This window comes from Microtus oregoni, unplaced genomic scaffold (assembly GCF_018167655.1).
Source record: "Microtus oregoni isolate MIOR12 unplaced genomic scaffold, Mior012 000022F_ref0000154, whole genome shotgun sequence".
Classification (NCBI taxonomy): Eukaryota; Metazoa; Chordata; class Mammalia; order Rodentia; family Cricetidae; genus Microtus; species Microtus oregoni.
Genome location: NW_024543081.1, coordinates 11949872 through 11964709, shown reverse-complemented (window position 1 = coordinate 11964709; position 14838 = coordinate 11949872). Strand labels below are relative to the sequence as shown.

General features: G+C 51.8%; 2 protein-coding genes across 3 annotated transcripts in view; both read left to right on the top strand.

The window, feature by feature from the left end:
• Positions 1–3765, top strand: part of Myh9 (myosin heavy chain 9) — an 83683-nt gene extending 79918 nt beyond the window's left edge. For both annotated transcript variants that reach the window (XM_041672637.1, XM_041672638.1), the window contains 4 exons: positions 222–430; positions 902–1010; positions 1094–1266; positions 2326–3765. In XM_041672637.1, the coding sequence (XP_041528571.1) occupies positions 222–430; positions 902–1010; positions 1094–1266; positions 2326–2443 (609 nt within the window). In that variant the 3' untranslated portion in view covers positions 2444–3765. The remainder of the gene's footprint in view (positions 1–221; positions 431–901; positions 1011–1093; positions 1267–2325) is intronic.
• A 4946-nt stretch (positions 3766–8711) lies between these two features.
• LOC121461004 (apolipoprotein L2-like) lies at positions 8712–14838 on the top strand. Its single transcript, XM_041671680.1, has 4 exons — positions 8712–8777; positions 10669–10728; positions 11420–11546; positions 13962–14838. Exons 2-4 carry the CDS (start codon positions 10698–10700, stop codon positions 14836–14838), a joined length of 1035 nt encoding a protein of 344 aa, XP_041527614.1. The 5' UTR covers positions 8712–8777; positions 10669–10697.

Below are 14838 nucleotides of genomic sequence, written 5' to 3'. Positions count from 1 at the left end.
GGGCAGAAATAGGATGAGTGCCCACTGTTCTCCCACTGTTTCTGACTGTGCAGGCTGTGGCTGTAAGACCAGGTTTCAGGAAGTTTCTGGGTCCTGTTTGTCGGCAGATTTCTTTCTGAAAGAGCTGGGATGTTTGTTGGTCCTGGTGTCTGAGGAGAGGGTCCTGCTGGATCCGTGCAGGTGGGACCCAGCCTTGAGGTCACTGTATTCCCTTCTTGCAGATTGACCAAATCAACACCGACCTGAACCTGGAGCGCAGCCATGCTCAGAAGAACGAGAATGCACGGCAGCAGCTAGAACGCCAGAACAAGGAGCTCAAGGCCAAGCTGCAGGAGATGGAGAGTGCTGTCAAGTCCAAGTACAAGGCCTCCATTGCTGCCTTGGAGGCCAAGATTGCACAGCTGGAGGAACAGCTGGACAACGAGACCAAGTAGGTGCCCCACCCAGACTGAGGGCACAGTGGTGTTCTTACTGCCAATGCAGGTTAGGTCAGGAACGAGCTCTGTCTTCCCAGCCCCACAAGCCATCTTCCTTTGTTCTGAGAAGTATTAGAGTTTGGATGGAAACCCATATCCCACACCTAGAACTGGGGACTTTTGTGGGCTGTTTTAGTGAGAGACCCCACCTAGCTGTGTTGGGGCTCCGAACTGAGACTTGGAGGTAATGAGGATCGTTCTGGGTCCCAAGCTTTAGTTTCTCCATAGACTAGCTTCTTCAGTCGTCTCGTGTCAGCCCAGGTCCCATCCTGAGGTGGCAGCTCCTCGGTGCCCAGAAAAGACTAGGGCCTCAGTCTCCAGACCTCCATGAGGCTCCAGGAAATAGCGTTTCTAGTTGCTGTCTCGTTGGCTGTGGCACCTGGTAGAGAGGATCCCCCTTCAGTCACCATGTCTGTCCTACCCAGGGAGCGCCAGGCAGCCTCCAAGCAGGTGCGCCGGACCGAGAAGAGGCTGAAGGATGTGCTGCTGCAGGTGGAGGACGAGCGGAGGAATGCGGAGCAGTTCAAGGACCAGGTTTGTGCTCAGGCAGAGCCGTGTTCTGGGTGGGCTGACCTTTCTGAGCCCCTTACCGTACCATGTACCACGTGTCTCTGCAGGCCGACAAGGCGTCTACCCGCTTGAAGCAGCTTAAGCGGCAGCTGGAGGAGGCCGAAGAGGAGGCCCAGCGGGCCAACGCCTCCCGCCGGAAGCTGCAGCGTGAGCTGGAGGATGCCACAGAGACAGCTGATGCCATGAACCGAGAAGTCAGCTCCCTGAAGAACAAATTGAGGTGAGCCAGTCTCCTGTCTTACTCTTCTTCTCAAGGAAGTTTGTTCTAAGAGGATTTCAGAACACCATCTTCCAGAGCCAGTGTGCAAGATGGCAGTGCATAGTGACAGATGTAGAGGGTACCCACCCTAGTGTGACCGCCCTGGGGTCTCCTTGCCCCTGGGGCTTAGCCAGGCTCTTGGATGAACTGCAGATTCTTGGCAGTTCATTCCCAACCTTTTGTTTTGTTTTTCAAGACAAAGTTTCATATTGTAACAGCTCTGGCTGTCCTGGAATTCTCTTTGTAGACCAGGCTGACATAAAACTCACAGAGACCTACCTGCCTCTGCCTCTGTTGGGATTAAAGCTGTGCACCACCACTACCTGGATTTTTCCAGCCTGTTTTAACAGTCCGTCTTCTTGCAGCTTGAAGCCTAATGGGGGTGTTTCCATGCTGGGGTTTTTTGAATTGGCTGCTGGAGGCCCCTGGCCTGAGTCTGAGCTCCTAGGAGATATGCAAGAGGGATTGTTGGCGTCTCGATGCAGCATGGAGGGAAGCGAGGCTTCTGTCAGTGTGGGAGCTGTGCTGACTGTAGCAGATCTCGAGAGTCCCCGTTCTTCTTCCAGTCAAGGGCATTTTTTTTTTTCAAGCTTGAAAATAAGACTTTTGTGAGAATTTCACCTGTATTTTCTAATGTGATCAGAGGATGCCCCTGATTCTGGTGTGAACAACTGTTCCCCGAACTTCCCGGTTCACTATTCCTTTTTGTTTTGTGGTGCCGGGATGGAACTGGTGCCCTACATGTATTAGGTGTGTGTTCTGCCACTCACACTCCGAGCTCACACTGCCTGTCCTGAGGTGTGAGCACAGCTGCCTTCTGCTGGTGTTCTGCGGCAGGTAAAGGCTGGTGGTTGCTCCGGTCACCCGCTCCGCTCAGAGTGCTGCCTGCCCAGTACTGACTCACTTCTCCTGGCAGGAGTGGTCCCTGACCACTTCCCCTCTAAAGATCACATTGAAATCTACCTGCTGGGCTGCCCATCCCTCCTTAGCTGGGCCCTCCTGACATTGCCCCTCCTACAGGCGTGGGGACCTGCCGTTTGTTGTGACCCGTCGACTTGTCCGGAAAGGCACTGGCGACTGCTCAGATGAGGAGGTTGATGGCAAAGCAGACGGAGCTGAGGCCAAGCCAGCTGAATAGGATCTTCTGCTGCCTGAGACGACAGACAGACAGACAGACGGCTCTGCCTCCCCTCCCCAACCCTCCACACCCCTGCCTTGAGACTGCTGTGATCATGACCCCCTCCTCCCAGGCCTTACTGAGGGCATTGGCTTCCTCTGCTGCCGCCCTTTCAGCCCTCCTTACCCTTCAAGAATCTGATACCAAAGAGTCCAGGCTGGTCCAGGCTGGGTGACCAGCAAGGTTTTGCCCCACTTGCCTGAAAGCACAGGTGGTGGGCAAGGAGGGCAGCCCTTGGGAGTGGGCACAAGAGTTTTCTATGAATCTATTTTTTCTTCAGATAAAGGTTTTACTGCTCAGGCCCTGTAGAAGAGTTGTCACCTCCCCCACCTTTGCTGCCAGCTCCCCCACTCCTCCCTCTGCTGTTGGCAATCACACATGGTGACCTCACACCTGTCCGATGGCCCCCTTCCCTGGCCCTTCCTGGTCCAGAAGGAGCAGTCCAGGGCTTCCACCTCTGTGCTGGGTGCAGAACAGGGGGCACTCGGAGACTTTCCCCCACTCCCTCTTGGGTAGCACGGGGGCCTCTGCTCCTTCCGATTGTAAAACGTCTCAAGTGCAATGCCCCTCCCCTCCCTTGCCGAGGGCAGACTGTCCTGGCACCGGGGCAGCCAGACAGGGCATCAGGGCCACACTGAAAAGGCCAACAGCCTTCGGGTGGCTTCTCCCAGCACTCTAGGGGACCAAATGTATTTAATGGTTAAGGGACTTGCAGGCCCAGCAGCCAGAATATCCAAGAGCTGGGGCCCGTGTACGCTCTTGTGCCTCTCCTAGGATGGGGCCAAGGGTGGCTGAGCTGCACCGCCGACACTATAGCTTCAGGTCTGCCTTCTACATGGATGTTTTTGAAAGAAAAAAAAAAAGTTTTTCTTTTTTCCTTTCTTGAAGTAAGTTCTGGGTGTTTTCACTGCCTTTCCTCTGGAACCATGTTTAGAAGAGAGTAGCCTGTCCTACAATGGTCTACACTGGTTGCTGAGTTTTCCTGTGCGCCTCACTGTTTTGTAAATGCTGCGTTCAGACTCCCTCATGGCAAGAAGGCTTTTTTTTTTTTTAAAGGGAAAAAAAAAACCAAAACCCAAACTAAACAAAGTCAAATCATGAAGCTATATATGCCGGAAAAGCTCTGAGCTCAGGTCCCAGTTGCTGCCTCAAAGGAGTGAGTGAGACTCGCACCCCCTTTTTTATATAATAAAAGTGCCTTAGCATGTGTCGCAGCTGCCACTACAGTACGCTGGTTTACAGGTGTTCCCACTGAGCGTCACAATAAAGAGTACCGTGTCCTACTCTGTCGTGTCTGGGTGTCTGTCCACAACAGAAGGTGGCCCGGCAGGGCTGTCCCAGCTGTCCCGAGAGACCGCACTTGGCTTTGTGGTTAGGCTGAGAGGGCTCTGAGAAATCTCAGGCAGCCCCAGGGGCTCACAGCCTGAGAAATTAAAAGGCTTCACTCTCCATGCAGGCAGAGGCTGAGCTGCCATGGGCCCAGGGCTCATTCTGGTTTGCCTCTCTTTCCACATGCTGGGTCTCTTTTCTCTCCTAGGAGGGAGTTATCACACTGGGAGTGAGGTGCTGCAGGTCTAGAGGCAGCAGTCTCCAAGGAGGGGGCGCTGTATGCAGGGCAAACACCCCACAGCAACAGTAGGGGGTGAAGCCCATGCTCCAGGAAAGAAAGCTGTTAGGGAAGAAAGGGTTCAGAATGTGTCCTAGACTAGCACGGTGCTATGGAAAAACCAGAAGGCTTGGAGACAAGACTCCATCAATGGGAAGAGGAGAGGAGGCCACGCCCCCAGAGCAGCCTGGATCCTGCTGGATTTCCCTGGGCTCCCTGCTCGTTCCTAAGTGTGGCTCTTCACAGCTTAGCCTATCTCCTTGTTATCTGAGTTGATTTGCAGCCTGGGACTTGGAGTCTACGTCCTTGTGCTTGTTAGCAAGGTCTGACCTCCAGCCCTTGACTCGAGTCAGGTTTTGTGAAGGAATCTTTTGGGCAAGAGCTGGCCACAGCCAGCGTCTGTGTGGAGCCCAAGCCTGGCCAATACACCAGCTGCCAGAGTTGGTGGTCTTTTTTTCAAAAGTCTTTTTATAGTATGAGTATTTTGTCTGCATGTGTGTCCTCCATGTGTGTACCTGGTCCCTGTGGAGGTCAGAAGAGGGCACCAGATTCCCTGGAACTGGAATTCAAGGCAGCTGTGTTCCTAACCTCCGAGCCATCTCCAGGCCTGTCAGTGTACATTCTTACAACCACTGCAGACCTGCTGCTGCCTCAGTCTGGACTCGGGATGCCACCAGCTCGCCAGGGGATTCAGGTGCATGCCAAGCTCAGAGAGCCTGGTGTGGACCCGCAGGGGTGTCTCTCCAGTCTGGACGACCGAGATGGGAATCCTTGCTCAAACCCTGTGGATGCTTCATTTCTACTTCCGAGTAAAATGAGCGGAAAGCCCTACCTACACATCAGCCCGTGCTGCTTCTTCCTTTCCTAGGGTAACTGTAGCATCACTACATGCCAGTACGACAGAGAGAGCTGCTGTCAAGTTCCAAGCTGAGGGCTCAGTCAGCTCCAGGGAGAATCTGGTGGGTCTGTGTGTTCCATGGCTTCTAGCGGCCGCCAGTGTCTGTTTTGTTTAAACACAGCCTCCTCCCTCTGTCTTTAAATTTTTTTTAAAGATTGAAACATTTTCAATATGCATTTATCATTGTCTGTGTGTATGCCTGGTGCCACGGTGGTCAGAAGAGGGCATCAGATCTCCCCCCCCCCCCCAACACGCTGAAGTCACGTGGTTGTGAGCCACCATGTTGGTACTAGGAATTGAATGCCAGGGCCTCTGCAAGACAAGTACTGTAAGCCGTGGAGCCATCTCTCCAGCCCCTGAAAATTTAAAATATACTGTGTGTGTGTATGTGTGTGTGTGTATGTATGTGTGTGTATGTATGTGTGTGTGTGTCGCTCATGCACGCTTGGAGGGAGTAGAGTCCAAGGGATCAAATGCAGGCTGTCATTGGCAGCAAGGGCCTTTACTCACTGAGCCATCTTCCCAGCTTGCGGTCTTTCTTTTTAAAAACACATTTTAAATAGAGTTTTGTTTTATGTATGTGTGCTCTATCTGCACGTACAACTTCATGCCAGAAGAGGGCATCAGATCCCACTGTAAATGGTTGTGAGCCAGCATGTGGTTGCTGGGAATAGAACTCCAGACCTGGAAGAGCAGCCAGTGCTCTTAACTGCTGAATTATCTCTCCAGCCCCTCTGTGTCTCTTAAAAGGACACTCGGCATTAGATCTAAGGTCCACACAAGTAATCCCAGATTCGCAGTTTACGGGCCCTGCCGAATCCCACTGCAGCCTCCATTCTGGTTATAGTGATCAGGTGCTGTAAATTTCAAGGCATGATAGTGACATCAGCCAATGTTCCTTGGTGACTGAGGAGCATGGTGGAGCCCTGGACACACACTGCAGAGATGCCTAGTAGAGTGCCCCCTCCTCCACACTCAGGAATCTGCCGAACTTGAAGCTGGATCCTCTCTGGTTAAAGCACTATGTTCAGCACGCGGCAGAGTCTCGAGGCGAACTCCGGCCCCTTGGGTCCATTACTCATCCTGTTTGAAATCAGAATCCCAGAGCTGCTGTGTTGAGGCAGCAAATGTGCCTGATGCTCCTGATGGTTCCATGTGCACCAAACCGAGGGCAGAGGGCAGCGTTCCATGGAAATCACGGCGTCAGGGTTTCTGCTGCTGCGAAGAGAACATGACCATGATGACTCTTAGAAAGGAAAGCATTTCCTTGGGGCTGGCTTACAGTTCAGAGGTCTAGTCCATTATCATGGCAGGAAACATGGTGGATCGCAGGCAGACATGGTGCTGGCGAAGGAGCTGAGAGTTCTCCATCTTGATCCACAGGAAGTCAACTGTAACAGTGGGTGTGGCTTAAGTATAGGAGACCTCAATGCTCACCTCCAAAGTGACACACTTCTTTCAACAAAGCCATACCTCCTCAAAAAAGGCCACACCTCCGAATAGTGCTACTCCCTTTGGGGACATTTTCTTCAAACCACCACACATGGTTCAGATCCTGTCATCTTTATAGTTAGTTCTCAACCTTGAAGCTGACACATTTGGAGCAAGGATGTCCCTTCTGAGCAAAGACAGGACAATTCTCTGAACGACGCTGGTGGTCAGGCTGCAGTGGCTGGGAGCAATGACTGCCCTTTCCTTTCCAAGGCCATTATCCAGGGTTGCCTGTTCTGGGGTATCCAGTGTAGTGATCAGCTTGTCCTTGCCAGTGTTTGCTGGGATCAATGTAACCATGGTGGCCAGGTTCATTTGACTGCTGATTCCTGTACCGTCCACTAGGTGGAGCTGGCTCTCTGCCTGACTTGCTCTGCAGGTTTTCTCTTTCTCTTTCTTTCTTTCTTTCTTTCTTTCTTTCTTCCTTCCTTCCTTCCTTCCTTCCTTTCTTTTTCTTCCTTTCTCTTTTCTTTTCTCTTTCTCTCTTTCTTTCTTTTTGGTTTTCGAGATAGGATCTCACTGTGTAGCTCCGTGGGTCCCTGAACTAGCTCTTGTAGACCAGGCTGGCCTCAAACTCACAGAGATCCACCTGCCAAGGCTTCCCGAGCCCTGGGATTAAAGGTGTGCACCATTACCACCCGGTTCTTGTGCCATAGTTTTAGGGCTGTTTCCTTTGCATTAGGATCCCGGTGGCAGTAACTGCCAAAGATTTGGGCTGAGATACCAAGCCCTATGCTGTGGTAGACATCCCGGGAGACGGCTTTGGATGGCAGCAGTAGAGTTGTTGTGTCGTAGATCTGCAGGTGTCCACGAGTTTCTGGGCTTCAAGACATCTATCCCGCCAAGTAAGTCTGCCACCCAGTCCAGGCTACTCCACCCAAGACTGCTTGAGATGCCTGTTCTGGTCTATTCCACACTCCGATCAGAGGGTCCCCATCATTGCAGACATGATTTACCTGGTTCTGCACCTTGCAGTAGTTTCGTCTGGCTGCTGAATTAATTAATGTCAATCCTGGTAAAGACTTGATGGAAGGGAAATTCATAAAAAAGAAATGACCCAAAATAACCATAAGCAGAAAGGGGGCTCTCAAGAGCCACAATGCTAGAATACCTGTCTATATCAGCTGGCATCTTGACTCCGCCCCTGCTCCTCTGATGGGGACAAAGTAGTTCCTGAGATACAAGAGGCCCAGAGGGCTCTTATCCAGCCCTCCTTTGAGCATCTGTTCTGGTTCAGGTCCTGTGGGGGAAACTGAAGCCCCAGGTGATTTGCCAGGGGGTCCAGACTGGTCAGCTGGACACAGCCCTGCATTTCTTCTGACTCCTGGTGTCAGGCTGTGGGTGATGGAGGCCGAAAGCTGGCGCTGTCCTGGGTGTCGGGATAGGCGTGGAGACCAGGCTTGGGGTCCAAGAAGGGGCACATTGCCAACCGTTATCCACAGAGCCATCCCGGCTCTGTCAAGATAGCATTGCTGGGTGTGGAGAGAGACCGAATGTAAAGAGGCACAAGCTAACTCAGAACTTGGATTGCTTTCTTGTTTTTAGAGACGGCAACTCCCCAGGAACCCCAGACAGGCCTGGGGCGCCCCATTAGTCTGGCTTTAAAGTCATCGTCTTTTTGTCTCTGCTTCCTGAGTGCTGGAATTCTAGGTTTATACCACTAATGCGGCTCTTAATGGTCACGCCGGGAGCTTCGGTCTCAGAGTGAAAGGGTCAGTGTTGGCCTCCACCTTGCCATCAAGAGCTTGTGTTCTCACCTGATGGACAGAGCACCTGTGCTGCTGACCCCCGGAGGCCACTGCCCATCAGCGGGATGGGTTGGGAGTCAGGTTGCCATGGAGACTGTGGGAGAGTGAGGGAGCAGGAAGAACAGAATGGAAGCGTCTCACTATGGAGGAGGGAGGGCTGAGGCAGGATGGCCTTGAAGCAGGGAATGGTCGGGAGGGAAGGGGGGAGGGGCTGCAGCAGGTTGGAGGACTGGTGTGCTAACTGAAAGGGCTTCAACTTGACCCCGAGAGGTCACTGAGGACTCCTTAGAGGGAGCAAACTGTCTTCACTCCTTTCCCTAACTCCCTGGCCAGGGGAGGAGTTGCTGAACTCTGTCTGCTCAGGCCGCAGCTGGGGGAAAAGAAGGCTCCTATCAGGGCCGCACAGCTGGCCAGGAGCAGGGTAGGGCTGACACAGGCTCCACTTCCCCCAGTGTGGCCTCTGCCCTTCCTGGAACAGCCATTCGAACTGAGCCACAGGCCCCTTCAAGAGATCCACTGTGCCCACAATACCCAGCTGCGGTCCACAACCAGGTCAGTGCAGGGCTTTACCGAGGGGCCAGAGATGGAGGATGGGGCTTTCCTTGCGTATCAGCTTCTCTGGCTTGGTTGGGGAGCGAATAGTCACAAAAAAGAGTGCTAGAGCAGAGAGAACTTTATCTGGTCACGAAGGGAAAGAATATTAATCAGCCCCAGAGAACAGGCTGAGAGAATCCAGGAACTCTGGGGCCGCCTCATTTGGTTGCTTCTTGCACAAACTGGGGTTCTCTGTTGTGGTGTCTGCTAGTTGCCTTGACTGAGCTCTGAAGAGGTTGGGAGCTAGGCAAGCCTTAGTTAAATGAACCCTGTGGAAGTTACCCTTGTAATGGAGTGCTGGACCAAATGGGCCTCGGTGCGCCCCGTGTGTGTGCTCAGCCGAGCAGGTTCAAGTGTGAAGATGAAGGTAGCGAAGAGACAGTTGCACTGTGAAGGAAGGTGCCATTTCATCTCATCTGGCTACTCGGGGGACATCTGCAGGCCTGTCACTGTTTCTGCCAGGCCTCTGTGTGCCTGGAAAATACCGTAAGAAATGAGTCTTACTGAGTACGCCATCCCAGAGGAATGGAACTGCTTTTAATGTTTAGTTTTCTGCGTAGGAAGTAAGTCAGTTTCTTTTCACTTTTTTTTTGAAGTTTTTTGTTTTTGTTTTTTAGTTTTAGTTTTTGTTTTTAGAAATAGGGTAGCCCTGCTGACCTAGCATTTGCTATGGAGACCAGGCTGGCTTTAAATTTACAGAGATTGGCCTACCTCTGCCTCTAGAGTGCTGGGATTAAAGATGTGCACCACCAAACCAACCTAGATTTATTTTTCAAGTTCATACACACACACACACATACACACACACACACACACACACACACACTTACATGTGTGGGGAAGCCAGAGGACACCTTGTGGGAGCCAGCTCCCTCTTTTCAGTATGTGGGACCTGGGATTGAACTCTCTTCATCAGCCTTAGCTGCAAGCACCCTTGCCTGCGGTGCCATCTTGCCAGCCCTCTCGATAGATCTTAGGGAAATATTCTGAAATGGCGGCAAAGTTCTATGCGAGGAACATGTCCTTGGCACTATTGTTCACGTAGAGGGTTGGATATGATATGAGGTCCAGTGATTAGGGAGGATGGCAGATGGGTTTGGGCATCCCAGGGCAGGCACAGAACAGACAGGATGTGGCAGGAATCTAGGGCCAGCTTGGATGCAGGATCCTGAAGGAGTGAGACATGGGCCTTGGGAGATCCTAGGAGCTCTGGTGAATATGCCCCCCTGCAGGGCATAGGCATTGCTGTGGGTGGGAAGCTGTTCGTAATATACCACGCATGGGTAGGAGGACCCTGCTGAATAATTAAGGGACCCAAGCTTAGTCGCCAGAGGGTAGGGCATGGCTCAGAACGGTTTGGGTTCGTGAGCTAGCTCTAACACTGTTCTGAAGACTGGGGACGTTAGCTAACCTCGTGGTCATCCTTCTCCATTGTGATGGGGCCACAGTGCTTCTCATCTCATGGCACGTGTGCAGTGGATGTCTAAGGATCCCCGTGTATCCCGGACAGTAAATGTCAGTCTCTATCATTAGTCCACACATGCGCTCCTCCTCTTGGATAGCTGCCAGAGCATCCTGCTCCTCTTGCCTTCTGTGTCCAAATGCAGTTCCTTCCCCCAGGTTCCATCCACTGATCCTACCAGAGCAGGAGGCCTTTGCCTTGTCTGGAGCAGGGGTGGGCAGTTAGAGCCATATGGCTGGCTGGTTTTTTGCAGAGTCCATGGGAGAGAAACACTCTGTGTAAAGGCTGATCCTTGCCAGACACTGTGGAGGGACCTGAGGGACCCTAGTTCCCTGCCTTCTCTGCAGTTGTTCCCCTTCCATCACACGGTGTGCTTTCTCCTCGCAGCTCGGACCTGAGACCCTGCAGTGGACACCATGGACCCGCCACCCTGCCAGGGCTCCACAGGTATTTGCGTTCCTCTGGCTTCTTCTCCTCTGTGGCCTAGACCTCCATTCCTGAGTGCAGAGAAGTTGAGAACAGAGAAGGGGAGACCCAAGGGGGAACTACAGGAACATTCCTGGGGCGTATAGGTGGAACTCACTGTAGTAATAAGGGCGGCGGGGCTGCGTTCCCAGCACCCCGGCTGCCTGGCTAGCTTATGCCTGAAATAACAACACACAAACTGTATTCATTTAATCACTGCTTGGCCCATTTCTATCTAGCCTCTTCTGGGCTAATTCTCACATATTAATTTAGCCCATTTCTAATCATCTGTGTAGCACCCCTAGGTGCGCTTACCGGGAAGATTCTAGCCTATGTCCATCCTGGGTCGGAGCTTCATCGTGTGCGTCTGCCTGGGAGCTGGGAGCATGGCGTCTCTCTGAGGCATCTGCTCCCGAGAGGAGAGCTGTGGAGTCTGAGCTCACTTCCTCTTCCTCCCAGCGTTCTGTTCTGTTTACTCCTCCCACCTATCTTCTAACCAATGAGGGCCAAGCAGTTTCTTTTTATTTAACCAATGACCTTCCTCCATCAACTCACCTCCTCCCTGTTCTGCCTCCTCGGGTGGGACCAGGACAGTCTGGGAAGCTGACTCTGTGGATACCATCGCTCAAGTGCTTCCACTCTGTCCTCCCACCTCACTTTCCTTTCTAACTAGGGAGCAAACACTTCATCGAGGAAACCACTGAGTACCTTCAGCACTCATCAGGGAGGGGAGATCTGCGGCTGCTGCTGACTGAAGATGGAGCCTGGGAGGCCTTCGTGGCTGAGGCTGAGTTGTCCAGGTCACCTGCGGTTGTCACCTGCGGTTGGGCACTCCCCCTCCTTTTCTGGTTTCTCTTCCCTGCCTTTGGATGGTGCGGCCCCATTCACCAGTGCCTTCCCCACCCAGTGTCCTTGTTCACATGCTAATTGTCTCCAGAACACCCTCATGGATGTACCCAGAACTGGGCTGTGTGGGTGTCCCATTGTCTCTCAGGGAACTTGAGAGCATCAAAAGGCTAGACTATACACCATCTTCAAGGCTGACCTGGGATCGTTCATTCTCCTGGAGGTCAATGCCTTTAGTCTCCAATTCCCTGGAGGTCAGAAATGACACTAAAGCTCCCACCACATTCTGCCTGGTTAAGACTGAGCACCCTATACACCCTATTCTGTTCCTGGGAACAGAAGTGGTTTGGATCCTGGATTTTCCTGATTTTAAAATATTTTCAACTATGTTCCATCATAGGAATGAGATCCAAGTCTCAACATGAAGCACATTTTGGTATTTTTTACACCTAGCGAACATCTTAACTTCCTATGCTCTTGTTAGCACCCTTGTGTTTGAGTGTGACCTTGTCCCCTGAGGTCAACTATGGGGTTTTCCACTGTGGCATCATTTTGAAGCCATTCACACTTAGAATAGTCATTCAGGGTTGCTCAGTTTGAATGAGCTTTCTGCCAAAGTCCCAGCCAGATGCAGACGGTCCTGGTAGGCAGAACATGACCCAGATGACCCAGCCTACTGCTTACATCTCAGTGGCTGAGGGTGAAAGGGAGGCAACTCACAACACCCTAGCAAAGATTCCATGAATTAAGGGTGACTTATATTCCAGTCTCGCCTCCCTGTGTCCATCAGCAGAGACCACAGTGTTACCCTTGAGTAAGAAGCATCCTCATCAAACACCTGACACCAAGAGAATTTTTTAAAACAAGGTCTTATGTAGCCCACAATGGCCTTGAACTCAGACATAACAAAGATGACCTTGAACTTCTGATCTTCCTGCCTCTACCTCCCAAGTGCTGTTACTAAAGGACTTGTAACATCATGCCTGGTTTTATACAGTACTAGACCCCAGCCTCACTCATGCTAGCTAGACAGACATTTTGCCTATAGTGCTAGTCCCCAGCTCCTAAAGAACATCTTTTTAAAGGTTTTTAATTAAAAAAAGACTTATTGCCGGCGGTGGTGGCGCACGCCTTTAATCCCAGCACTCGGGAGGCAGAGGCAGGCAGATCTCGGTGAGTTCGAGACCAGCCTGGTCTACAAGAGCTAGTTCCAGGACAGGCTCCAAAACCACAGAGAAACCCTGTCTCGAAAAACAACAACAACAACAACAACAACAAAAAGACTTATTTCTATTTTATATGTATGGGTCTTTGCCTGAATGTATATGTGTGCCTGGTGCCCCTGAGGCCAGAAGAGGGCCCTGGAGCCCTTAGAACAGGCAGTTTTATGCTCCCATGTGGATGCTGGGAGTCAAACCTGGGTACTCCGGAAGAGCAGACAGTGCTCTTAGCTGCTCAGTCATCTCTCTAGCCACAAGAGCATCTTAAACCAATGAAATTTATATTATTTATTTATTTTTGAGACAGGGTCTCTCTATATAGTTCTGGCTGTCCTGGAACTCACTCTGTAGACCAGTCTGGCCTCAGACTCACAGAGATCTGCCCGTCTCTACCTCCTGAGTGCTGGGATTAAGGGCATGTGCCACCATGTCTGGCAATTTATTTACTCTTTATTTAGATGCATGAGTGTGTACATGCACATTCCCCTGGAGGCCACAAGAGGTCAGCAGAGCCTTTGGATTTGGAGTTAGAGATGCCTGAGAGCCTTTTGATGTGAGTGCTGAGATCTAAATCCCAGCCCAGTACAAGTTCAACAAGCAGTTTTAACTGCAGAGCCGATTCTCCAGCACCTCCTGAAGAGCACCTTAACATGGCCTTTACTCACTATCCTCTACTGATGAAGGGCCATTTTCCATTACCAAGTGTTCACCAGCAAAAGAAAGATTCTGCATGTCCGTAAAATCCTTCCTGAGCTACAGAAAGCATGTTCTCATTTGCACAGGTCATGTGCTATGGAGCCTATAACAAACCATCTGTCTGTCTGTCTGTCTGTCTGTCTATCTATCTATCTATCTATCTATCTATGGTTTTTTTGAGACAAGGTTTCTCTGTAGCTTTAGAGCCTGTCCTGGAACTCGCTCTGTGGACCAGGCTGGCCTTGACACAGAGATCCACTTGCCTCTGCCTCCCAAGAGCTGGGATTAAAGGTGTGCACCACCTGGCTTGTTGTATGTATGTATGTATGTATGTATGTATGTATGTGTTTGTTTGTAGTACTGGGCATGGAACCCAGGCCCTGTGCATATTAGACCGGCAGTCCAGCCTTGACCTAAACCCACAGCTAAACTCTCTCTCCATGCCTGTTACAGAGCTGATGCAGACGCACTGCGTGATGCTCTCAATGACCTCACAGAAAACATGGCCGAGGAAGACCAAGACAGGCTCCAGCGTGAGCTGCAGGACACAGAGAAGTTTGTGGAAAAGTTTCCTCAGGTGAAACTGGAACTCGAGGAGCACATCAGGACGCTCCAGGCCCTTGCAGACAGGGTCGACAAGGTTCACAGGGACTGCACCATCTCCAAGGTGGTGGCCGGCTCCACCAGCACTGTCTCCGGGGTCCTGACCCTCCTTGGCCTCGCTCTGGTACCTGTGACAGCTGGGGCCAGTCTGGTGCTCTTGGCAACGGGAATGGGCCTGGGAGCAGCAGCGGCTGTGACTAGTGTCTCTACTGGTATCGTGGACCACACAAGTGAGTCATCGGCCAAAACGAGAGCCAGCCACCTGGTGTCAAGCAGCATGGACAAAGTGAAGATGGTTGCAGAGGCCGTGGTTCATTCAGGGCCCCGAGTCTATGAGTTATCTGAGAACTGCTGCCGAGTCCTGCAATGCCTTCAACAGAGCATCTACGCCATCAAGCTCACCAAAGCCAACCCTGCCTTAGCAAGCAGTGCCAAGCGCCTCTTGACCATGGGGAGCATCTCTGCCCAAAGTGGGAAGCAGGTGAAGAATGCCTTTAGGGGCACTGCCCTGACCATGAGCAGAAGAGCCTGGATCATGAATGCAGCCACCGCAGGTGTGGCCCTTGTTGGGGATGTGATCAGCCTTGTGAAAGAATCCAAGCGTTTGCACAAGGGCGCAAAGGTGCAGTCGGCTGAGGAGTTGAGGCAGCAGGCTCAGGAGCTGGAGGAGAAATTGGGGGTGCTCATCCAGATCCATGAGAGTTTGCAGTCAGGATCAACTCAGTAG

Excerpts from the sequence above, each read along its gene's own strand:
- LOC121461004 (XM_041671680.1), top strand. The coding sequence starts at position 10,698 with ATGGACCCGCCACCCTGCCAGGGCTCCACAG. Across the intron at positions 10,729-11,419 it reads ACCCTGCCAGGGCTCCACAG|GGAGCAAACACTTCATCGAG; the intron begins GTATTTGCGTTC and ends CTTTCTAACTAG. Across the intron at positions 11,547-13,961 it reads GCTGAGGCTGAGTTGTCCAG|AGCTGATGCAGACGCACTGC; the intron begins GTCACCTGCGGT and ends TGCCTGTTACAG.